Genomic DNA, 26,878 nt, shown 5'->3' with positions numbered 1-26,878 from the left:
AATGGTAAGTATTTCCTTAAGTGTCTTTCAACCACTTCATTTTAGCCTCATCTGTTGAGAAGTCTCTGTTTAGGTCTGTAGCCCATTTTCTTTATTGGATTATTTGTTCTTCTAGTTTCTTGAGTTATCTGTATATTTTGCAGATCAACCCTCTGTCTGATGGTGGGTTGGTGAAGATCTTTTCCCATATTGTAGGCTGCCATTTTGTCTTGTTGACCATGTCCTTTGCCTTATAGAAGTTTCACAGTTTCAGGAGGTCCAATTTATTAATTGTTGCTCTCAGTATCTGTGCGACTGGGTTATATTTAGCAGAACCCTGACATTCCTAGGCCATTTCAGATTCTCCTGTTGAAAATTTTCTGTTTGGATCTATACCCCATTTTTAAAATTGGAATATTTGGTTTTTTGATGTCTAGTTTCACGAGTTCTTTATATATTTTAAAGATCAGCCCTCTGTCAGATATGGGGTTGATAAAAATCTTTTCCCATTCTGTAGGCTGGCATTTTGCCCTATTGACACTGTCCTTTGCCTTGTAAAGGCTTTTCAGGTTCATGATATCCTGTGTATTTACGCTTGGTCTTAATGTCTACACCATCAGTGTTCTGCTCAAGAAGTTGTCTCCTGTGCCTCCATTTCCCACTTTCTCATCTATCAGGTTCAGTGTATTTGGATTTATGTAGAGGTCTTTAATTCACTTGAACTTGAGTTTTGTGCAAGGTGATAGCTATAGATCTATTTGAACTCTTCTACATGTTGATATCCAGTTAGTTCAGTACCATAGCCAAATTCTTCTTCAATATGACAGTAAAATTTTTTTCTCATATTTCATATTCTAATTTTACTCATGTCTTTTTATGTTTTCAAATACTTTAAATTTTTGGTAGCACATCTTTCAATCAATATTTTTGAGCAATAGGTATGTTGATAATCTGTGATGGGTACCATAGGATGTAAGTGGAAGTATTCAGTGGGATTATGGGCCTCAAGGTCATAAAATAAACATAAAATACATACTTTGTGATTGTTATTAAATAAGTTAACTTTAAAATGTGTAACATAGTTCCCAAACTGTAACAGTTTTTTGTGTTTTGTTTCATTTTTTGTTTGTCTGGTTGGTTTTCAATTGTGAAAGAAATATCTTTCACAGTGAAATAGAGGCAGGAAATATGAGGCATTAAATTGATGGTCCTTGCTATAGAACTCAAAGGAAGAAGATTATTCTAGGAGAATGTGGTTATGCTGTATTGATTGAATATATAGGAATGGAAGCTACTATCTGCCAGCAAGTGGACTGTGGAAAAGAACTGGACCAGGCTTTGAGAGATAGAGAGCAGTGATTCGGACAAAGCAGAGACTTGGGCATGTTTGGTCACGAGCACATGGGACTGGAAAGATAAATTGTGGTCAGATTAGAAAGGCCACTAAATGCCAGGCTAATGAGTTTGGGTTCGGCTCATCAGAAGCTGCCTTGGATTTATGGGCAGGGTAATAGCATGATAGAGGTCGCATTTTAGATTGATGACCTTGGGCAGCCAGCCACGTATAGAATGGGGTCAGGAAGAGAGGCAGGAAGGTCAGGGTCTGGCTTCAACTATGGGCTGAACATAAGCTAATAATGTCACTGAAAGGGTGCTGGGAAATGAAAGAGGGGTGTCAGAAATAGGAAATATGTGGAAAAGTCATAAATTAGATTAAATCGTGATGTATGGTGGTGAGGAACAAATTCTTCCAAGATGGAACACACACAATGAAGTCTGGGTAGCTAGACAAGGAAGAGAAAGCACTGTTCAACAAAAATCAGAACATTGCCAAAGCTGATTTGTTTACAGCAAAAATCCGCCCTCCATTTGGAACATTTCACCCAGCATCAAAAAGGACAACGGATCTGCAACACTTAAAGCTAAGATTCATCGGCAGAGGATACATTGGGAGGATGAAGTGTGGGATAAGTTTTTGTATTGAGAGTGGTGGTGTTCATATTGACTCACGAAGGAGAAGGGACACGCGTTCCATTAGTGCATGTTTTGAGAGTCACAGGAGAGGAGAGGGTGATAATAAAAGGTAAATACGGAAGCCTAACTGTGTGAGATAATGTAAAAAGGATGTAGAGAATGAAACTTTAGTAATGTCATTAGAGTCAGCTCTTGAGAGGTCTGCACTTGCTCGGCATAAAAGTTCAGGATGCTGCAGGGATGGTCCAGGGGGCTACAGAACCATAGAAAAGGTAATAAAAAAAAAAAAGTCTAGCAAGAGCTTTGGATCTTGAGATCAGATTGCCTGGGTTTCAATCTTACATTTCCTGGCTTTGTGATCTTTCTGCTTTTTTTGTCCCCTATCTTAAAAGTCATAGCAACAACAGCTATCGCGAGACTTACCTTACTGTATGGGTGAAACTAAGGTGATAAACATAAATTATTTAATCCAACATAGGGTCCACAGTGGCACCGAAATGTACTCACTTCTTGTTGGTCGTACTACTGTTATTGGAATGGTACTGGGTGGCACTGGGCCCAGGATCTTAGCAGGAAAAAGCAGGAGTAAACCAGCAGGATGGCTGGGGAAATCATCCAGACACAGGTGTGCACCTATCTGGAGGCAACTTGGATCGCGCCAAGGCAGGAGTGGAGGCTGCAGGTGCCAGAAGGAGAGAGGTAGAAAGGAACAGAAGCCTCTGAAGAGCAGAGCAGGATGGGGTCTGGAAGGACCAGGCGACCAATCTGTCTAGGAAAGAAGAGCCAGACACCTCCTGGGATGAAAGAAAAGGAAAGAAGTCCTATAAAGATGGTGTTTTGGGACTCCCAGAGGGAGCACCAACAGGCATTTACTTTTGTCCTTTAGATAAAGGGATCAATGAGGGCACTAGTCACAAGTGAGAAGTGCTAACGAAGAAAGAGTCTCTGAACACTTTTGCAAAGATTTATACAATCCAGTTTTGAACTGCTTTCAACCTTTATTTTTTTTTCCTTCCTACAACCCTACCATTGGTCCAAATAGAAAATAAAGAACAAACCAGAGTTCAAAGCAATCAGGCATTGTGGTAGGATTAACCTGGTTCAACCCTGCAGTATTGATAAGGGAGCTGGCAGTGGGAAGCAGCCCTCCACCGGACAAGTCCATGTCCTCCTGCCAGGACCCAAAGCAAGAAGAGCCACCCCAAGAGGAAGCCATACTCCATCAAAGATCTCAGCAAACTACACAAATACCTTTTCATCTGGTGGTGTGAGCAGTGATCCCACAGCCTGGAAATAGGACTCTTCAAGGTTCTTTTAGATCTATGGTTTTAGAGAGAGTTCCACGTTTGCTTAAAATAACAGTATAGCAGTAGACAGTGGGTGGTCTCCCAGCTTTTAACTCTTTTATGGAACCACAAACTGGAAAAAAAAAAAAAAGCCTGTACTCTAAATAATAATACTAAAAGAATCATTTTAACAAAAGCTTCCTACTGTGAGCAAGCCAGTGACATCTGGCAGGTTGGTCCTTTGTTTCCAATGTGGTGTTGGTCCGTGGGTGAGGAACATGTGATCATTCTCAGCAATGGGCTTCCTCGTCAAATGTTACCCCTATGTGCTTTCGTGTGCTTTGTGAGCTTCCTCTATGGCACCATTTCTCACGGTGCAATTGCATCAAATACTAACACAGAAAGTGTGTAGGAGGGAGCTTATCCTGCAGGGCTACAAGCCTATTTGTTCCTAAGAGAATATGAGGGCTTCCGGTGCTATGAACAAGCAAAGGGAAGGACCTGATGAAGATAAAGTACTGTGTGCCATAGCTCGTTATTCTGAGCAGCATTGAGGCTGCCTGCCCATTAGACTTGTTTCTGTTTTTGCCATCAATACTGCCCTGGAGATGGCTTATTTGTAAAAGGAGCAGGGTGTAGGATATGCATTCATTTGTAAAAGATGCCGCCACACGCACTCTGGAGCTAATACTTTGCTCCTGAACTTTACCTGTGACTAAATACATTTTATTTTCTCACAGCTGAGCTTCAGTAATTGGTTTTTGCAGCCTCAGACACATCCAGCAAGGAAAATATGAGAGGCCCAGCTTTCCTCCCTGCTTTTCGAAATGGCTTTTACTGCAGATGGGAAAAGCCATCGTGGCTCTAAGCTAGCAGTTCCCAAGGTCAAATCTCAGATGGCATCGGGGAATTTGAAAGCGAGGAGCAGGTGGCTTTGGAAAAACAAATGACCCTGAGGGTGGGTAGCCAAAGAGGGGAGAAGCAAAGAGGAGTCAAGGGAGGCTGCGGTCGGAAAGGAGGAATGGCCAGCATCTCCACAGACATTAGCCTCACATCGACAGTTCACAGCAGCTGGCATGGTTTGTTTTTCCCGATTCTAATGCAATCAAAGATGTCTGGAACTGCTTAGTAAGCTATCAAATCATACAGCCCAGTCAATTCCAGACCCAGCTACCACTGGAGACTGGGGAATCATTCTATTTTGTGAGATTCAGCTGTGAAAAGCAAACGTGGGCTCATCCAATAGATTGGCTCTTTAAATTCATTCAGGAAAAAAAAAAAGCTACATATGCAGCATTTGATTTGGCCTAGAAACACTGAATCACACACTCCAACAGTGTGGTTCATAGGTCCCACATCACCAGGAGAGTGTCACTGGTTGCCCAGTTCCTCTGCTATCTGCATATAAACTTGAGACTAAAGCAAGCACTAGTATCCTAAACAAGCATCAGTGGGTATGCAGAACCAGCAGGTTTCCCCGTTCTGGGCTAAATTCATAATATAATTAAGACTTTTGTAGTTTATAATCTCTTTCTTCTTTGCCTTTTCAACCACTGAACATCTATGGCTTTTTCCCTTCTGCAAGGGACACCTCGTTGTGGCTACCTTTAGGACTTTTGCAATCCTTTGCAAACCCTTTCTTTCCTGAAGCTCACTTTGTAAACCATTCCACCCCTGTACCAATAGAGGAGGGACAGTGAAGAACTGCTTTCTTGCTGCTTTTGCTATTTTTATAACTCTCTGGCCCTCTATAAAAGCAGGGCCAGGATGGAGATGTTGGGAACACTAGAATTTACAGGGCACCTTGTATAGTATCATAAAGATGGTTAGCATCACTATTTACTTCTGAATTTCTCCACTTGTTTATTTGTCCTTCACAAACCCTAGGGCTTTCTGTGTGGCAAGCCATGACCCATGGTATAGGAGGGAAAGCATATTCTCTCATAGGCTCCTGATCTTGAGACAGAGCAAGTACATCTTTTCATGGACTTTTTCAGATGTTAAAACTGTAGATGAAGTGTCATCAAAGCCCAAAGAAGGGGCTTCTTCACGGAAGAGAAAGCGGCCAGTGAGTTGATGAGGTTTAAACTGGTATTTTAGAATGCCCTGGTAACAAAGATGAGAATATAAATGCAGTAAATGAAACTTGCAATCAGTCTGGAGGAAAAAACATATCAATGGCCTTGAACAACTGTGTCAAAATCTCCCGAATTTTTCAAGAGAACTTCGGACTCTGGGAACTTAGCAACCAGGAGCTTCCCACAGGAGGAAGGCTTTGTTGGCTTCTAGGAAGCATCAGGTGAGACTATGCCTGTGCCAGTGACAGGGCCTGAGCGAGGTCTTTTCCCTGTATGATGTGTACTCAGAAGCCTGTACCGACATAGGACCAGGCAAGGCCACCCTCTTGTTCAGAAGGTTACAAATGAAAGCATATGGTTGGATTCCACACCAACAGTGTGGTGCACCCAGCACACCGTAGTACTCATTACAGTTCCGACTCTCCTACAGGAGAACCTCCTGGATCAGACGCCAGTGTAAAGGTTCAGGAGAACTGAATTGATTTTTATTCCCTTTCTATTTGCTTGGGTATCAGGTGCTGTGAAGAGATTTATAAAATCACTTCCTCCCTGTCTCGCCCTTCACTTACATTATTGGAGACCGGATTCCAGAACCCAAGCTTGATTCCTACAAATTATACTTGAATTGGTAAGGTGCTTGGTTAAGACTCTAGGCTTTCAAAGACAGATGGCCCGATTCAAATCCCAACTCCTTGGTGATTTGCACATAGGGTGTCAGCAAGTAATGAACACTTCTGTGCATACCTGTAACATGGGGATTGTATTGGTGCTTTTTGAAAATGGATGTTTTATGTGTTAGATGGCATAATGTATGAAAGCAGTTAAAATCATGCCTGGCATATTGTAAACCGTCTATATTAGCTGATGTCATCCTTTTTTTGCTAGGCATCTTCATCTCTTTCTAATTCTTCACTGCGATATTCAGGAAGAAAGAGCTACAGCATGTTCTGAGCACTATCAGGGCTAACCCGAGCACACTCAACACACAGGCGCCACTGGAGTAATGAAACTGTCTCCTTCCTAAGACAGGGAGGCAGACTCCAAGCTGGCCAGTCTTCTTTCCTTGTGTGCCTGCCGAGTAGTAAGGTGTGGCCAGATGGGACACATCCTCTGTCCCACATGCTCTTCACTGAAGTTGAAAGGAACATGGGTCTGTGATGCTCTTTGCAAAGTCTTTAAAGGATCCTTTATGTTCTTTATGGGCCAAGTCAACAGGTAGGAGTCTGAAAACAAATGGCAAAGCAGCACATATCCAAAGCCTGGGGTCATGCTACCTGGCAGCTATTACCATGTAGCTAGCTAAAAATGTACACATCATCATCATCATCACCATCATCATTATTGTTTCTATATGTTGATGTGTGTGCCATCATGTTCTTGTGGAGGCTAGAGGGCAGCTTCGTAGAGCCGATTCTCTTCTTCCACATTTAAGTTAGTTCTAGAGATCAAATTCAAGTTGCCAAGCTTAGATTACAAATGCCTTACCCACGGCTCATCTCACGGGCTCAGAAATGCCAGCATTTTAAATTCACTCCGCATCAAGATCAATCTAGATAGGAGTTAACTCTCGTGGGATCTAATGGTGGCAGCCTTCCGGCTATGTGGCTCTCCGATTGATGCCCTTCCTTCTCTTTAGTTAGCTTTCCCAATAACTGTCAAGCTGCCTTTCCGGCATTGTTCTGGTCACTCGAATTTCCTGACAGAAAATCTCCACTGGCTTCCTGGGGGACCAACTGCTACTGTAAATGAATGAAGTTGTCGGGCTGTGATAAAGGTGCACCTTAGATCTGAAAGCCATTTCTTCCGTAGGGACGTACGCCACTTCCATTTATCTGGCCAACAAAGACCTCTGGGTCTACACTTGCCTTCCCATCTTTAGTCAATACCTACACACTGATAGAAGAAAATAAAAACAATTTCCCCTTCATCCTCTGAAAAGCAGGCCACCAGCCAACAAACTAAGCTGGTTTAACCTGAGATAAATTATCGCAGTTCGTGTGAGATAGTCTTATTTATCACCCACGTGAAGGTCAGTGCTGGTACGTCAGGGTGGGGGGCTCAGCTTATTTGACCAAATGGAAACCCTAAGTCATTATTAGATCAAAGAGACCTCGTTTCTTTCTTTTATTTTTTTCAGTTGTAGCTCTCAGATCATGGTCCAGGAACTCTCAGAGGTATTTGGGACTAATTATCTGCAAAGTCATTTTTTTAAATTAAAAGTACTAAGTTTTTTTTTTTTTTTTTGGCCATTCTCATTCTGCTTTTCCAATAAGTTCACAATAGTTTATTCTTGCATCCCTAGGATTATTAAAGACAATAATGAACAAGTTCGAACTTAGAAAGTTCACTTTAAAGTGCTTAGTAGTTTCATATTTATTAGCTTTATAGTTATATATTTGTACAAGGATAGCTTATGTTCACTTGACATTTATTATAGGTCAGTTCAAACTGGAGCAGCTGGGGATACAGTGAAGAGCAAGAGATATGTCCCTACATTTAGAGAGGCTAGTGATCCTCAGTCTAAGAGTGTGTCCATATATTTTTTCATGATCAAGACAGTGTGTCCATCTTTTGCAGCTAAAAATACAATTCTTTGGGCATTCCAAGATTTGCATTGTCCTATCCTCCTTATGAATCCTTGACCAAGGTAGTCAAAGGGATCCCCAAATAATGCAGACTATTGCCACTGCTGATGTTGGTGGCCTCGCAGAAACTGAAGGTAAGGAGACCATATTGTTGAAGACACTATACAATTCAGATAAAAGATTTGAAGAAATTGAGCTGAAAATGGCCTGAAGTCTCCTCCTTCTCACAGTACAGGGAAGAGCTATACAAGCTGTCAAGGGAGAAAAGCAATCCATAGTCCTATCCTGGTGGAATGCTTCCAAACAATAACAATAACTGTAAAGGCGAGAAAGATATCCTGAAAAAGACAATAATGGTGTTTGTATCCTGGAAGCAACCAGAAGACATCTAATTGGACTTAAGGCCTTCTCGATTGGAAGAAATTTATGTCTGGTCCTATTGACCTATCCCACAAGTAGTAGAGAATCTATTGCTTCCATTTCATTAAACCTTTTTTTTTCTTTCTTTTTTTTGGGGGAGGGGGAGCAGAGTTTCTCTGTCTCTTTGTAACAGCCCTAGCTATCCTGGAACTAGCTCTTGTAGACCAGACTGACCTTGCATCCATAGAGATTCACCTACTTTTGCCTCTCAAGTACTGGCTTTAAAGGTATATGCCACCACTGCCCAGCCTTCTTTAAACCTATTTTTTTTAAACTAAATTCTAAGTACTTATCCTGTTTACAGCCATAACGCCCTGAACATGCCCGATCTCATCGAAGTGTTTATCCCTATTCACACAGGTAGCTGTAACTCTCACTCTTCCTCAAAGGACCTTCTTCCTATAGGAGATGGAAGCCATGACAGAAAGCCAAAACTGCTCAAAATTCAGAGAACTGACTCAGCGTGCCCAGCCTCAGGTGACAACACAACCCCTCTACCTGAGGCTCAGGGAACATCGTGTGTGAAGGGCTGGGATATCCGGCTTCTGCTATTTGTTTATTATTATAATATATAATACATTTACTCAATGCTATTACTTACAAAATGGTGTGTTTTATTATATTACAATATTCCCATGCATTCCTTGGATCATATCCCCCTTCCTCCTACCATTTCTTACCCTCTCACTTGTCCTGCCCCTTTTCTCTTTTAGTCCATACTTGATAGTTAGCTCAACTTATTTTATTTTATCTTATTTATTTTTTCACGTATGAGAGAACACATTTCATAGTTATTTTTTTGGGTCTGTCTTGTGAGACGTTTTTGCTCTTTTGGCTTTTTGAGAAGCCCACCACCCAGCTCCCAAATAAAGCACACACAGAGTCTTATTCTTAGGTATGAATGCCTGGCCTTAGCTTGACTTGTTTCTTGCCAGCTTTTCCTAAGTTAAATTATCCTGACTACCTTTTGTCTCTGGGCTTTTATCATTATTTCTGTATACCTTTCTCTACTTCTTTCTCTGTGGCTTGCTGTGTGTAGCTGACCCCTGATGTCCTCCTCTCCTTGTTCTCTCATTGCTTCTTTTCTTCCTCATTTCTCCTTCTATTTATACTCTCTGCCTGCCAGCCCCACCTATCCTTGCTCCTGCCTCGCCATTGGTCGTTCAGCTCTTTATTAGGACCAGCAGGTGTTTTAAACTGGCAAAGAATCACAGCCTCACAGTTAATCAAATGCAGCATAAACAAAAGTAACACACCTGAAAATAATATTCCACAACAGGTCTGGCTATCTTTGCTTAAACTGTTCCATCCATTTTTTTTCTGTAACTTATATTATTTTCATTTTTCTTTATGGCTAAGTAAAAATCTCTGTGTGTGTGTGTGTGTGTGTGTGTGTGTGTTGTGTTATACTTTGAAGAGTGTTTTCCTTGAGTCTTGAGATAATTGGCCTTCAGACTTCAAATATTAACTCCTGACTTGCAGGACTTCAAAAGCAAATTGAAACTATACTATTACTTGCCTGGATCTCTAGCTTGCAAATATAGAGTTTGTAGGGTTGTCAGCATCTGTTATTCTATAAGCGAATATTGTGTTATTCCCTAAATCACAATGACTCTGCTTCTGTGGAGAATTCTGATTAATATATCTTCTGTGTATTTTTTAAGTTATGTTTGCAAGATCTACCTGTGTTAAGGTCAACAGGCTTTGTTGACATCAAAACCATCTGAGGATGTCCTGTCTTTAAACTGTACACTTTAACATGTTAGTATGATGCTTGGCTTTTATATATATCTCTGAGACTGAGTATTAATGGAAGAATTAGAAGTCTATTTTAAAGTTCCATTTACCTGTAATTAATTCCCTGTCAGCAATATAATGGCTGGCTTGTGCAAATATAATAACTCTCACCTCATTGTAAACATGGCATTAAACAAATATAATTTAGCTTCAAAAGGAAAATAAATCATTCTTTCTACACATGAAAATATACCTGGATAATTTTCTTTTAGACTCCCTTCTCTTCTTTCCCCAACTTGTCATTTCATTCTGAAATCCATAACACAAAACAAAATATGTTCACTTGAATTAATCCTTGAAAATTCAGATTCCCCGGAGAATGTTTACCACGAGTCAGTGACTACTCAGACAAAGTGAAAGTAGACCAGTTCTTAGTCCTGAATTTAGTTAGTCCAGCCTATGGCCTGTGCAACATTCAGGACTCTGGAAAATTCCCAGATAAGATGATGTATTGATGCTTCCATCCCTAAAGCCTTTGCCAACTCCTCAGATGACTTAGCATTTAGAGAAGTCCAGAAGGGCATCAGAAAGTGTGCCAGGAATAAGTGATTCTCTGGTCTCCTGAAAAGTGGAAAAGTGTTCGTTTCCGGATGAATTTATTTGAGTTCTGACTTTGAGTGTATCACTAACAACTTGGGAGACATCAAGAGTGAAGCTGGAACAGACTTGACCAGGATAGAGCGTGTCAGAGTGATGGTGTCTCTAGAGATGTTCTCCTGTTTGTATTAAAACTTCCAAGTGTTTGGATATCATTATTCTCATCATCTAAGAAGTGGGGAGGTCATTAAAAGTTTAGCTTCCCTTGGTATTTCTGCTTGTCTGTCCTTTTTATCTTTTTATTCAATAAATGTCTATAGGGGAACTGTTTAAGCACTAGCCATTTTTATTGGGGATTTGTTAATTGACTGGAAAGAACCTGTGCTTTCTCCAGCTTGGAAGCTCTGTGTTGATAATTAAGACTGTAGAGATGCAATGTGTTCTAGTTTCAACTTCATTCATGTGCGATTTCAGAGACCCTTGGACAGGTTTATAGAAGAGCAAATTCTTTACCTGTCTTCTCACCAAATCTGAAAACCTTCACATTTCATGCTCTTTGGAATTAAATGAGGAGATTTTCTCGCTAGGTACTCTGTATTTCCTTAGCTTGTACAAACTGGTTTTGTTTCAGGCATCGTGATACCTGCTACTAGTCCATTTATTTTGAGTGCTGTTCTAGCTCGGTGTCACTATGACCAAAACACTTGATAGACACAGCTTAAAGGCAGACGCGGTTGGCACTTACATCAGCTCATGGTTTCAAGGGAAATCATGGTAAGGAAGGTGGGTGGAGTTCATGGCATTGTCATAGTTGATAAAGAAGCAGAGAGTAAGACCAAAATCAGGGGCCAGCTATGGCCTTCACAAATTTACACTTAGTAAACTCTTTTGGCATGTTAAAGCTCCTCCTAAAGGTTTCATAGTTTCCCCCAAACAGTGCTACCAACTGGGAAACAGATATTCAAATCATGAGCCTGTGGGGCCATTATAGAGTTAAACCACAACAGATTTTATAACAAAAACAAATTGGTAGCATACTTCATAAGCAGAGAGAGATAGATACACAGATAGATAGATAGATAGATACATAAATAGATAGATACATAGATAGATAGATAGATAGATAGATAGATAGATAGACAGGTAGATAGATAGATGCCAAGATACATTTGGGATATTATTCTATGGTCACAAGAATAAGGTAGGAGTAAAGACATGACCTCCTCAAGACTGCAGCAAAGACAGAGGGCTGAATGCTTTTACTAGCCTCTCATTACTCTGCCCATTTGATAGAGTGCCTTTTCTATTCCGAGGTTCCAGAGAAATATGTTTAGAGAATATCAGCTTCATTTCAGAGTTGTGGGACTTTATGACTTTAATTTTGCGGCATCATTTTCATGAAAGCCATCTCAGACTCGTTCTTGCATCTTCTGCTACTGCAGGAAAGCGGTCCTTGGCAGTTAAGTAGTTTCAGGAGCAGATGGAAGAAAGGGCGTCTCAAGAAGCCATCACATGCATCTAGAGTCTTTATTGGGGCAAGAAAAACAAAACAGAGACCACCCTCACCCTGCTTTTCTCTTTCATGCTTGTTGTTTACAGTCTTCCTAATTCAATCTCCCCTTTGCGACACCCAATGGTAAAAGCACTTACGAAACCTACCTGCTGAGCTGAGCAGTCACAGAATTTTTTAATTTGTGGCTCTTCTCTAGAAGCCCTTCCAAATTATGGACCATTACAGCTCTTATGTCCTGTCCCTATTCAGGCAAAGAGAGGCATTTATTGCCAATGTTTTCCCAATTTTCACCCAAATTATTCATCTTCACACCCCCAAAAGGCATTTGGCAACCAGGAGATGTGATGTTTGTTCACATTAACTCATTTTAAAAACACTTAAGGAAATAACGTGAAGTCGCCCAATCCCCATATCAGTGCTACCAACTAATGACACCTCTCCCGGCTCTGGTTTTAGAGGGAAAAACATTTGGTTCATTTCGTGACAGAAGCAAACCGAGCATTGTCTTTTATTTCTTAAAGGGTACAAAGTTCAGCTATAAGGCTGGTTTGCAAAAAAAAAGAAAAGAAAGAAAGAAACTGTAACTCCGAGTATGCTCAAAAGCTGTATTTATTGATAGGAAAGTTTGGCACACTTTCCTGATCATGAACAGTCACCTTAGGCTAAAATAAATATTTTTATTAATCTTTTAATTAAAAAGATCTCATACAACTCTTCCTTTGTTAGTGGAATATTTACCCCCTAAACATGATACAGGCTTTCATGGGGATGCGATGACGGGCAGGGGCACATTTCTGATGTAAAATAATGCCTTGCAAAACTCCACCAACAGGGGTCTTGGAGACACCATCCAGACCTTGTGAGATATTGCCAGTGTTTGAAAGTAGGAAAAGAGCCTCAGCTCAGCCACTTGCTGGGTGCCTTGCCACCCTTTCTTACTTTGAGAACCAGAGCAGTTGCCCCAAAAACAAAACTTAAGCATCTTAGGAACCCCACCCCACAGGGGCTATTATGAAGACTCAATGCAATCTTGCTTGTTTAGTGTTCGGTGAGGAGTGCACAGCAACTAAATGAGGATCAGTGCTATTTCCTGTTGAAGACTTGAAACCCAGGATGCCCTGTAAAGGATATTTCAGCATTTATATACACAGCATTCCCTCTATTTGGCTCACACGATGCCCAGAGAGTCCATGGGTTTTCTCATCCTTGCTGACTCAAAAATCTCAAATCATTCTACAAATAACCATTTAATTTCCAGGCAAATGGGAGGAAAAATGATTTACTTAGCAGCCCTATTGAATAAGAATTACTATAACGATCACAAACTTTTACACATGAGCCCCTCAACATATAATTGTTTTTGCCAACCCTAAAACCCTTCACCATTATCACAAGGGTCTTTGTTTGGTTCGGGGTGTGTGTGTGTGTCTGTGTGTGTGTCCCCAAAAATCTCTGAATAGTGAGTCATGATAGGTTGAATTTCAAACACCTCGACTATCAACAATCTAACAATCATAACATAGCTATAAAGTGGTGTTTGTATGGTTTGGAATATTGGCATTATTTGTGGTCAGCCAAATAAATTATGGAAGCGCCACAATGTTGGGCAGCAAAATCTGGAGAGGTAATCAGCTGGGCCAGGCTGGATGGAGCTGTATTATGGGAAGCATAGATTCATTCTTTCTGGATGAAGCAAATCTGATGAGCATTTTCAGTCTCCTGGCAAGAGATGCGGCAGGCACTCCAGGAAATCAAAAGCCCACCCTTATTCTTATTTAGTCCTTTAAATAAGTTCCTGCCGGGCACATTTGGAGACATAGGCTACACCTGGCCAATGGATGTTAGTGGATTAATGGAGGAAGCCAATCACCTAAACAAGTTTTTCTTGGGGGGATTTTGAGACGAACACAGAAGAGAAACATTAATATGTAAATGTGATGGTTCCATCCCCATCTCTCCAGACTGAGCCCTGGCATGCTGCTTTCTGCCTCCTAACTTGCTCAGAGCAAGATTTCTATGGCCCCTAACGTAGTCTATGTTCCAAAGTGCCCTAGCATCCCCTTGACATTCCTGTTCTCATCAGAAAGCTGTTGTCTCCTAGAGTCTGGCAAAGTGATGAGCTCCAATGATTGCACAGTAATGTTTAGAAGCTGGCAGTCCCTGCCAACATTGCTATGCTATTTGTATTTTAAAAGATAACTCCCTTAAATGCAATAAATCCAAAATTGGTCAAAAATAAATTTTAGTCTGCATGAAAAATGGGAAATGAGCTCCGAGAAAAAGCGTCATTGGATGGCTTCTCTTGCTGTCGCCGCCATTTCACAGCTTCCCCCATGTTTTCACCGAAGAATTCCTTCATTTATCCATCTTCCAATATTTACTCAGAGTTCATAATATCCTCCTTACTGTTCCCAGAACTCAAATATACCAGTAAATAAAACAGAGGTCTCTAAATTCAGAGAGCAGCTGACACAGTGCATACTAATGTAAGTAAAGTTTGTAGGGCTTTGAAGATAAGTAAGTGCTTCCAAAAAATACAGAAGATACAAGGGACCAGGAATGATAGGTGGGTGGGCAGAAGGGCATCATCTAACCACAGAAAGGCCTTTGGAAGGAAGGGATACTTGTACAATGATTTAAGTAGGAAATGGAAGGGATACCCAGTACTGGTGTGTTAGGGGCACAGCAAGACCAGCAGAGGGAGTAGAGGAAACAGAGAACACAGAAGGAGGTGGAGCCACTTGTGCTGGTTGGGTGTTTTATCAATTTGGCACAAGCTATGGTCATCCGAGAAGAGGAAACCTCACCTGAGTAGATGCTTCCCTCAGTTTGCTCTGTAGGCAAGGCTGTGGAGTATTTTCTCCCTTAATGGTTTATGCGGGAGAGCCTGGACCACTGTGGGTGGTGCCGTTCCTGAGCAGGTGGACCTGAGAGGTATAGGAAAGATGGCTGAATGTGAGCTGGAAAGCAAGTCAGGGAGCAGCATTCCTCCGGAGTTCTCTGCTTCAGTTCCTGCCTCCAGGTTCCTGCCTTGACGTCCCTCAGTAATGGACTGTAGCTGGGATGTGTAATCCAAATAAACCCTTGCCTCCCCATGTTGCTTTTGATTATTGTGCTTATCACAGAAATAAAAAGCAAATTAAGACACTACTTAAGGTGTGTCTCAGCTACCCACCCAGACTTCTAGCACAATGTGGGTATGGTGGAGGGGTGGTTCTTCAGCAGAATATAGAAGTAGGGCAAAAGGGACAGGTGATATAATTTGCACATGAGTTGTAGCTAGGATTAGTAGTGCACACCTTTAATTCCAGCACTCAGTAGGCTGAGGCAAAATGATTTCAGCCAGACTATATAGCATAACTCTATACTGGAAAAAGAAAGCATAGGCCAGGGACTGATTATAATTTCCTAAGGTCAGTAAAAAGTCACACCTTCATATTGACACAAGAAAGGGAGGTTGAAAAAATTACCGAGCCCACACTGCCATCTTCATGTGTCCCGAGCAAGGCAGACAACGTGTTTAAAGACTGTGTTTGAAGAAGCTATTGTGGTTGAGTGCTTGGATTTCATTCTTCTTTTTAGATGGACTCTGACCAGACAGGTCCTTTGACCACTTATTGTACACACGTCAACATCTTATAGCCATCAGTTGCAAACCCAAGGGCAGGGAATGAATACAGACCCTTAGCCTCTACAGTCTTCAGCACAGAATGCAGCTGTAGAGGAAGCTGGCTGGCAGAGACACTGTTGAAAGATTAATCACTGCTCCGCAGCTCAGAGCTGCAAGGTGGTTTTTTATAAGACTCATGGTTTAAAAGTCAAATATCTACTTGTGTACCTGTGTGTTCATTCCAGACCAGATGTCTCTCGGCTGACATTTGGGGATCATCCTACCTTTAATATATTCGCTCTTTGATTAAAAGCTTCAGTGACCTCTGGACCCAGAAAATGGATCTGAAAGATCTTTCTCCTTGAATACCAGGAAAGCTGTTTTCTGCACACAGTGGGAGAAACATAAGATATATAAAGGCTGACCCCTGAGGAAGACTTCTGGGAGGATTAATCACATGATCACTGAAATCCCTTGATCATCGAAAACACATATATTCAATGAGTCTAAATTTGAGGAAGTTAGCATACACCAGTTATGATATTCATTCACTCAATAAACATTACATTATTATCATAATCCCAAGTCTATATGTGTGTGAACACAAGGTTTTATGTGTTCATAGTTACTGAACAAGTGTCAGCATCAAATAGTCAGGGTCTGCTTAGTCGCTGTGGTCCGTGAAGACTGAAAAGCATCAGCCACGAGCAAAGTCCCTCACACAAATGAAGCAGGAACAGAGACACTGAGGATATCCTTTCTGTCTTAGAGTTTCTATTGCTGTGAGGAGACATCATGGCCACAGTAATTCTTATAAAGGAAAAGGTTTCATTGGGGCTGGCTTACAATTTTAGAAGTTTAGTCCATTATCATGGCGGGATATGGCAGCACGCTGGCAGACATGAGAACCAGAGAAGGAGATGAGAATTCTACATCTTGGTCTGCAAACAGCAGAAGGAAACTGTTTCACACTAGCCAGACTTGAACTTTTAAGACTTCAAAGCTTACCTCCACAGTGACACACTTCCTCCAACAAGGCCACACCTACTCCAATGAGGCCATACCTTCTAACAGTGCTAACACTATGGGCTAAGCATTCACACACATGAATCTATGGGGGCTATTTCTATTCTAACCACTGCACTTTCTAAAAGGCAATAAATTGTTTCCCCAAACCAGGAAGATATTATAAGGCAGAGTCTAATATCATGCCATTGTGCAAAACAAGAAGGCAAAAGGGCCATGAAAATGGGAGACAGATAGGCTTGAAGTTTATCTCTTACCCTGGTGAGCATCATCCAAGTGCTACTTATAAATGAACTTTAACCTTCTTTTTTTTAAAACATGCATGCTGATACTAAAACGTTCAGAAAAAAAAAACCGTGACACTTAATGTCCATCTAATGACAGGCATGCCACCTTTTCTGTTTTAACACAGTATAGGATCATTCTGTTTTGCAGCTCCTGGCTGATCTTCTAAGCAATTTGCTACTTAAAGTCTACTTACCTGTCAATCACTCTTCAATTCCTTTCACATATTTGATGCTGGTGCTGTGCGGTTCTCTCTTAACACATTCAATAGTTGTTGTGACTTTGAAAGGCTGCCAGCACAGAGGAACAGATGAGAGAGAACGTGACTCCCCAGCCAGATTGTAATGTCCTTTTCTTCCTCAGCCTGACACGACCATTTGCAATTTGTACAGGTTAGATCCATTGCTGGTCTGGCTGCAATCATTAGTTTTCTACAATATACTCCTCCTGATGGATTGTTTTGTGGTCTTGTGCTTAGGTTTGCCTTTTATATTATCGGATTTTCCAACACATTGAATGATGAATTGCGTAACAGCTCCAAGCTTCATTTGAAACAATTCCTATAAGCTCACACCCTCTTGTCGGGTTGAAAGGCAGCCAAATGACATAATAAATATTGGGACATGCAGATTGGTAAGCAATGTAGCACTGCAGGAGGATACAAATACGTTGTGATCCTAGTACTGCCATGCACTAGCTCTGCATCAGTGGATAAGTTACTTAACTTCTGTGAGCTTCATTCCCATGGTGTAAAACCTAGACACAAGCATTGCATCAGTATTATAAGCTGAAGTGACAATACACAAGGAGCACCCAAAATGTGTAAAAGTGCTGTCGTGACTACTATTTCTAGTAATTAATATGAACCACCTGTAATAATTTTTATTTTTTAAAAATTTTATAAATTTATTGATGTGGGAGACCCCTCTGTATGCTGTGATTACCATTCATGAATAAAGAAACTCCTTTGGACCTATAACAGAGCAGAACTTAGTTAGGCAGGGAAAACTAATCTGAATGCTGGGAGAAAGGAGGTGGAGTCAGAGAGAAGCCATGGAGCTGCCACCGGAGACAGACATGTTGAAACTTTGCTGGTAGGCCATGACCTCTTGGTGATGCACAGATTAATGGAGATAAGTCAAATTAAGATGTATGTAAGTTAGCAAATAAGAAACTAGAGCTACTGGGCTAAGCAGTGATTTAATTAATATAGTCTCTGTGTGATTATTTCAGGGCTGAGCAGCTGGGAGCCAACAAGCAGCCTCTCTCCTTCCAACACTTTACTGTAAAAACTTGCAAATAAGCTATTTTTTTTTTAATTTTCTTATTAACTACTCACAAAATGAAATTCCCATAAATGCTAGGAATATGTAGCTTTCAAGACCTCAGTTTCTGACATGGATCCTAGAAGCCATCAAGGGTACTGTAGCTGCCTTTACAGGCATATTCCCACCCCAACTCCCACCCATGCCTAAAAGAACTTAGCCCAGGCAAAAATACGTCTCAGATAATACCCTAGGTCCTAAGAGAAGGCCTTGTACCTGTTGGCTTTTGTCTTCTCAAAGGAAAGAACTGAGCCAAATGACATGGGTATTTATTTAGTAGAGTCTCCAAAGAGAGCCTGGAAGAAGAGGGGTGGCATCATGGTAGGCTCTGAATTATGGATCTTGATGGTATATTAATATTTATGAGACGGGTGGTATATTCATGGGGTAAGGTAACCTTTTTCTCACCCAAATAACAGTAAACCAGATCTTTCTTTTGGGCTATTTGTTGTCATTCTCTTCTAGGAAAAGCCACAGAAATGAGATGGGAGTTGTTGGGATATGAGGAAGTGTTGGTCTTTTGAACTGTAGAGACTTCATTAGCGCACATGTGTGAAAATGCTCCAGCATCTTATCATTAATAGAGTGGGAACTATGTGTCTGCAGCTTCAAGGATATTGAACTGTATTCTGATCATCTACAGACACAGCTACCAGGACAGCAATGACATTTTCTTGATTACTTCATGTCTAACTTTTTTTTTTTGAAACTCCAAAAGATCCCATGATTGATCTTATGTTTGTCAGTTGAGATATTTTGCCATTTTTTAAAACTGAGGTTACAATAATTTGTCAGGTAGTACAAACAGAAACAGAGCTTGGGCTGGCTCTGATGATGCTCCCCCCCCCCCCCAGCTCAGCTGTGTCTGTCTTTCACCCAACACATATCTGAAAGCGAGAGCAGTCTAATTTATTCAGTAATGTGAGGACTAGGGTATTTCCTCAGCTTCTCTCCTCTCTACACACCAGCTCTCTGCAAGTGGCTCCAGGGGAACAAGCAATCAATGAAGCTGTGGAGAAGGCCTACAACACCCTACCTTCTTCTAATTGCCCGTAGACTAGTCCTGACTCCTCCTGTATGTTCAATACTTTACTATAATCAAGGATCATAATTAGGTGATGGTAATTTCTCTAACCTAATTAATCATCAGTTCAACTGTTACCACGGAACGGATAGGCAGGTTCAGCTAAGCATCAATTGGTTCATTCCTTCCTCTGCTCAATTAGGTCCTTAGAATGTTCCTGGAGTGAATGTTGAATGACTGGTTAAACCTCCTCTCTCTAAGCCCGAGTTTACTGAGCCTGCATGATGTGAAGTGAAACTGTCATATGCACAGACATCAAGGAAGCCGAAACAGGATTTATGTTTTACATATTAATACTATAGAGTATGATTGTTTTTTAATTTGAATTATCTTAGGTTCTATAATCTATTTAAGATGAAAAACAAACTGTCATTTTTCTTATGACTGTTTGGTTCTTTGATGTTGGGGAAATTACTTACCTTCCTGTATTTACAGGACAGATCACAAGACTGATGAGCAGAGAAAGCTGTGATATATATTGCAATAAGAAAAAACAAAGGAAAATCATGACTGCACAGTGGCAGCCATCAGTGATCATGTTCAGGGCTCCTTACATGACTGAGTCCCCTACCCCCAAATGAATTAGTGTCAGTCTAACATGTTCTAGATTTTTCTCTAGGAAGGCAGCATGGCACAGTGGGAATGCTTTAGAATCCCACTGTCTGGGCTTCAGATCCTGTCACACCAATTGGTTGGCTTTGGCGAAATGACCTGGGCAGGATGGGGGGCGGGGCGACTCTGCATCCATCAACTCTATGCAGTAACATAAAGCTCCCATAGTTGTGAGGTTTAAGCAAAGTCATGTGGGAGTAGGCCTTTGCTTTAATGCTGCTCCACCTCCACAGCAAACCTTCAGTCAAGTGTTTCTTGCATTGACTCATGAGTTTGTCTAATTGATAATTAAGAGTGCGCATGAAATCAGACAATTCTTATACCAGCTTTCCCCTACACAGTGTAGTATTTACTCTATTTTCTTCTTAGCTAAGGCTTTCCAAGCCTTGATTTTCTCACCGTAACCTCTGATAGTCATTTAAGATTAATTGATGATTAAATGATGCAAAATGCTTAGCAGAGGATCTGACTGCTTCAGCTGTAGAAAAACAAACAAACATAACAGAAACAAAAAATAAAAGCGAGACAAACAAAAACCTCCCACAAATACTCAGCATGCAGTAAAGCAGTAGCTCTCAAACTTTAGGACACAACTGACAGAAGCAAATGATGCTGACATTGTTATTTAATTCACCTATGCATGCTTTCAAATGAGCAATGTGTGAAATCAATTCACTAATGAGTAGAGCTATGCTACCTACAATTTTGAAAGGGGAAATGGAGAATGAGGTTCTGAGTTCAGGCTTCCCCAGTAAGGACTGGCATCTTAGCACCACAGTTTTATATTTCTCTTCAGTCTTCTATTTCATTATCATTTGGTTATTTTCAATTTTTAAAATCTAATATTTTAGAGAATAGATGACAGACACATGAAACACGAATATACTCCACCTAATTGTGACTGGCATCACTTAACCCATCACTGTCTGTTTGGACCCAGAGCCTTTTAAAGAGAACTATCCTACTTCTAGATTAGGGCTTCATCCGTTTACTGAACACTCTGCTTGAAGAATAAGTAATTTTTTAAAATAACTTTCCTCTGTAACACACATCTTTGTTCCTCAAGTCAGTATTCTAAATGAGAGATAAAAGTACTATCCCAATAACTGTCACTGGTCTTTCATTACTCAGTAATAAATCCAATAATCATACAAGACTGTAACTTTAAATATTCTTTGCCATTCAATGAATTATGAGCAATGGGCTCAATAAGTTCTTCAGCTAATGATGTTTGTTTTGGAGTTATAATTCATACAGGGAGACATTTTTTGGTATGGTTTACTTTCGTGTTTCTGTGAGTACATTTGAAAAAAAAAAGAATTAAAGGAAAGGATTCATTTTGGAACATGGTTTCAATCAATCCAACGTGGTGGGGGAGGTCGCTGCAGCAGTATTGTATGGCTCTTCACACCAACGTAGACCAGAAAGCAGAGGCCATTCTGCAACCCAGCACTAGACAGTATATCACTTGTGCCCCATCCTTAGGATGTATGTACTTTTGCTCGTTAGGCCAGATCCTTTCTCTAACAATTGTTACATATACATTTAAATGAGTGATCATATAAAGTTAATTGGCTGAGTCCATTTGTGTTGCCCGGATATGATGCTCACCACTGTAAATTGGATAACCAATCAGGGCGCTCATCCCTGGGGAAGCTAATGCTCCCTCTCTCAGAAGTTGTTAATTGCTTGTAGTTCCCCTTCATCGCAGGGCCCTGTGACATTTTCCTTCTATGCTGGGATGGCAACTAGTGTTGGAATTGTTCAGGTCTTGTTTAGGTAAACATTTTGAGATTCCATGAGGAGCTTCCCTGTGAAGGCACTTCCTGGCCTTCTGGCTCTGACAATCTTTCTGTCCCCTCTTCCAGGATGTTCCCTGAAGCCTAGTTACACAAGTTCTAAGATATAATACCACTTGGGGAAAAGGAGCGCCTCACACCAGGTGTTCCCTGCATTTTGCCTGGTGGTGGCTTTCTGCAATGGTCACCTTCTGCAGCGAAAAGAAGCTTCTTTGATGACAGGTGAGAGCTACACTTATTGTAGGGTCCGAGGATAGTTAAGGATTTAGAACGTGGACTGGTTTAGCAGGAACAGCTTTCTTCTCTGAGGCCCATGACCTCCCTAACCATGTGTTGTGTAGGTTTACAGTCACAGGCATGATTTCCCACCTGCTAAGCAGGCCTTGAGCACCCTTAGGGAGCTGTTGGTTTACACTACTGCACCTTTAGGGGTCACTTGCCATGCTGGTCATTGTTGTGGTTCATAGTCGTCACTGCTGGCTAGGACTATGATTTGCTCCCTTGGCAGATTATATAGCACCTTCCAGCACTATAAAAGCTAATCTCCAAAGAGGAAGACTTGAGATTGACTCTAGCTCAAATTCTCTGTGTCTTATGTCCAAAGTATGTGGTGTCTTCGGCAATATGGACTTACCTTTAACTCTGGGACTGTTCTTACTCCTGCCCAATGTGCGTAGTATCTTCTGCAAAAGGGACTTACCTCCAACTTCTGGGACTGTCCTTACAAGTTGTATTGAAAACTGTTAAGAACTTGTTCTTTATGTCAGGAAGCCAGGATCCAGTGTGCCTGGCTTTGCAGGCAGCTCTGAGAAGTGCCCTGGGTAAGTCACTTAACTACTCTGGACTTCTCTCAGTATTTCTTGTCCTAATGGGAAGGAGGACGTAGTTGAAAGGGTTTGCACTCGTTTGTCCCTTGAAGCCCCACTGGTTTCAGAAGAAACCAGTCTGTCTAAAAAGAGTGTGAAATGTTTCCGTCCATCAGTTAAAACCTGTGTGCGGTGACTGAGACTGCAGAGACATGTCTTACTTCCTGTGGGGCACTTCTCACTCGCCAGCTTGTGCTAGGCATCTTAGGACAGGGCTGACCTGCACTGCAGAGATGCAGATGGTAGCTGGAGGAGGAACGGAAAGGAGGAGACACAACTGCACTGTGCAATACACTTTTATTTTCCTTTACCTTTGCAGTCATCTTTGAGTAGTTGTGTAAACAATAGAATGGAATGGAATTACATTAAATCGTATGCAAATGGTTCTAGAACACCTTAACAATTATGACAAGGTGATTATAAATAACTTCTTCCCTTAGTAATATATATTTGCCTTTAAAGTACATTGAAGAGCTGCCGTATCTAGGGTTAGCTAGGAAAGAGCAATGGTACCTTCCCGGGAGACCACCTCCTTGAAGGTGTAGACTCCAAATTTGAAAATCCTAAGGTTTACTAGGTTCAGAATACATAGTCAAGCAGAAGGTTCTTGGGTTGGAAATATTTATTTGTGAACGTTTACAGCAAGTTTAACTTTTTGTCATTGCACAAAACCCTTTCTCTTGTTTTTCACACAAGCTGTGTATGACGCGGAGTTTCAAGTAGAACTCCAATTCTGGTGGTGTCCCTTTTATCACCTTAAAAATATCAAATCCCATCACCACAGGAGAGCCGAATCAGAGAAAGGGGGATAGACAGTAATCTAACAGAACGGCAACATGTTTACAGTATCCTAAATGTCCTGATGAAGCAAAATTTAAGTATGCCACCTCATGTAGTGCAGATTTTAGATCTGAGACAATTCCAGAGTAAAGCAGCCTCAGGCACATTCGTACTATGAAAATTTTTTGCAAGGCACCTCCCTCTCCCATGAGACAAACTGGATTATGAACTGGATTTTAGGCAAACAAACTGAAAGCGCAAACATCCAAATCCTTAATTCGGTCATTTCAGAAATTAGAAGTTACAAATACTCCAAAGATCGACCTGGAAAGTTGGTTTAAATAACGAGAGATCAACTGCAAGAAGCGTATAACCCAAACGGTTTCCCTCATTGCTAAGGCGTGGAAAGCATAAATATATGAAAAATAAAATTCACAGTCAGTTTTAAAACTAGAATTCAAGTTTGGCTAATAAATCTTAATTTTATAAGTATATTAATTTCTAAGTACAACATAAAAGAGGCAGTATTGTCAGATGTACAATTAAAGTATTAAACAGAAATACAATAGAAGGCAAAAGGGCTTCAGAGAGAACACTCCTTTTGTTACCAAGAGACAGGACCACCTGAGTGTGTTTCAGATGCCTCACGCATGGGCTAGCCAGGTGGACTGCTAGGGATATTACACAGCTTTCTGGAAGGAAATCAGCAACATCTGTGCAGCTGTAGCATTCGCCCGTTCTCATACTGTGGATTGCTGGAGAATAAAGCAGAACTCAGAGTGCTACAAGTTTTTAAAAAAATTTTTTTTTATCCCACTTCATCGAAGCCAGCCTCTTCACAATCTTCTTATTTGTTGGGAATTGGGAGCGAGGGGGTAGGGGGGAAGGAGGCAAAGAGGGGGCTGGAAGGGGAGGGCCGTGATAGATGAGGGTGACAGCAAGGGACGTCCATCAGCTCACACTCAACTGAGCAAACCCGATCAGCTTCACTTCGTCAGGAATCTCCGCCCCATCACAGCCAGAAGCCTGGGGAGGAAGAAGAAACCATCAGGGCTGGATTCAGAACCCTGCTTGTGTGAGGGACGATCCACTCCGGGTCACCGGCTCCTCTTTAAGAAGAGACCCCAAGGACCGCATCAGGGAATGACCGGTTGCTGGGTGATAAACGTTCTGAGAAATCAAACAGCAGAGGTGGGGTGAGATCGCTATCCATCACAACAGTCCTGTGCCCACCTAGACACAGGGAGGAAATTCCTATTCTACCCGCCTCAGTTCCCGAAGTGGGACCTCTTAGGTGCTTGGGAAGGTGCCTTTAAAAAGGGAAAGTGAGATTCCAGCCCACTTCTCCCTACTATTTGTTTCCTGGTCGTATGACAAGGGGTTCACATGACCAGTATGATATGCTACCCCACCACGGGCCTAGATCAACGAATGGGACTTACCAATAACAGACAGGAACCTTCAAATCTGTTAGCAAAAGTAAACACTTTCTCCTCTTAAGCTACGTTTTGTTTCAGCAAAAGATGACTAACAGTGTATTGTGACAGAATCCTTTCCTTCAGTCAAATTTTATTCCTATTATTTTAACACATTTTAATCACGTTAAGTTAGCCCAAATCATAGTGTGTCAAAACTTTATTATCTCTATTACTTTAAGATCAGAAGATATTGATAATAAGCCACTGGTTAGTGGGATCATTTCATTAACCCTAACTTGTTACTTTCACCCCCATTCATTTCTTTTATTCATACATATACATGTATGGGTATAAGTACATGTGCCCATTCGCATAGGCAAACATACATACATTTACATATACACACACACACACATGGTGGGAGGAAATCACTGTTTTTAAGTTTCATCTTCACTTTATAATACACTGATCAGAACTGGGGGTTACAGAAATGCTAAGGGGAGGAGGTTGATGAATGATTATCAAAGGGTTACATAAAAATTCCTAGGCTCAATTCATGTTAAATGATTTCAGGCATTCTTTCCCCTCCCCTAGGAGCAGAAGATTGAACCCAGGCCCTTGTGCTTGCAAGGCAATCACTCTACCACCGAGTTAAACCTGCTAAATGATTTCAACTAACAACAGTTTCTTAAACCCCTTTGCAAACACCACCCTTTAACCTGCTAAGCGTCGACTCTGTGTGTACAATGTTCAAACAGCAGTACATGAAACCTGCCTTTGTCGAGTGTATCATTTTTCATTAAGTAAGAACACAGTCAATTATATTTTAGATGTTTGAAGACATTTAACCAACTGTCTCTAACATAACGTTCAGGGTAAATTATGCTGATGCCAAATCAGTGCCTTGACGGCAGGTAAAATCAGGCAGCATTTACAGCAAAGAACCAAGGTTGTGCCTGTCCAATGACGCCTCTAACCCCCTGACAGCTGAGCCACTCAGTGAAGGACAGTTTCCAGTCTCTGCTTCTCCTCTCTTCCTGAAGTGCAGCACAGCAGGCGGTTCAGCACACTTCCTGGTGACATTTGTCACTTGGGGACTGAAGCACGCCCACCCCTTATTTCCCTGCTCCATTAAGGCTGTTCCTTCTCCTGTCCCTGACACGTTCCCTCTTCTTCCCTGCCTGCCATGAACCTCTTTCTTAATTTCCCTGACTGGCAGCAGAAACCATGGGTTTAGTAAGCAGGCGAGTGACAGCAACTGAGGAAAAGCTACTGCCACAGCTGGTGACAAAATGACCAGCTGGCCGGCGAAGCCCGTCAAGAGCTTCAGAGCTCCTTAGAGATAGGACCAAAAGAATGGCAAAATTTGGTGAAACGAGGATGAATGCAACCAAAATATGCACAACGGTTGAGCTGACTTCAAAGAAAATAGAACTATGAAGTCCTTTCATCCTGGTAGGGACAGTTTAGTAGTGGGTCCTTAGTTATCGCGGGCACCCACAGGGACTCTTCCCGAATTCCCACGCTGTGCCTTGGCCTTATCCTGGTCTTCTCTAAGATGCAGGCACCTTCCATGTAGCCGCTGCCCCTAATCCAGGTGGTACTCAGCTCATCTCATTCTTTCTTAATCTGCAAAGCACCAAAGAGACCATGGTCCAACACTCACGAGTCAAGGGACCACAGCCCTGTCAGGAAACGGTCTTCACTCTGGTAGGACTCAACGGCACGCTTACTGTTAGAAAAGATGACTAAAGACTCCAAAAATATGTTTACGTCAGAAACTTTGATTGTACAGTCTGACTGCCTCAGAAATTAAAACTGAGAAAAATGAAAAAATATTTTGACATTATTAAAATATGCTGTTTAAATATTTCAAAGTAATGTCTGAGGCTATGTCTCAGAGG

At 41.4% G+C, this 26,878-nt stretch overlaps 1 protein-coding gene across 2 annotated transcripts in view; it reads right to left on the bottom strand.

Moving 5' to 3' along the window:
- Positions 1 to 23,054: 23,054 nt before the first annotated feature.
- Positions 23,055 to 26,878, bottom strand: part of Stk39 (serine/threonine kinase 39) — a 246,649-nt gene continuing 242,825 nt past the window's right edge. For both annotated transcript variants that reach the window (XM_050122514.1, XM_050122521.1), the window contains exon 18: positions 23,055 to 24,582. In XM_050122514.1, the coding sequence (XP_049978471.1) occupies positions 24,508 to 24,582 (75 nt within the window). In that variant the 3' untranslated portion in view covers positions 23,055 to 24,507. The remainder of the gene's footprint in view (positions 24,583 to 26,878) is intronic.

The sequence above is a fragment of the Alexandromys fortis genome, unplaced genomic scaffold, assembly GCF_014885135.2.
Source record: "Alexandromys fortis isolate MF-2015 unplaced genomic scaffold, M_Fortis_MF-2015_v1.1 scaffold_8_9099976_23576923, whole genome shotgun sequence".
Lineage (NCBI taxonomy): Eukaryota > Metazoa > Chordata > Mammalia > Rodentia > Cricetidae > Alexandromys > Alexandromys fortis.
The sequence above is the reverse complement of the archived record's forward strand: the minus strand, read 5'-3'. Positions and strand labels throughout refer to the sequence as shown.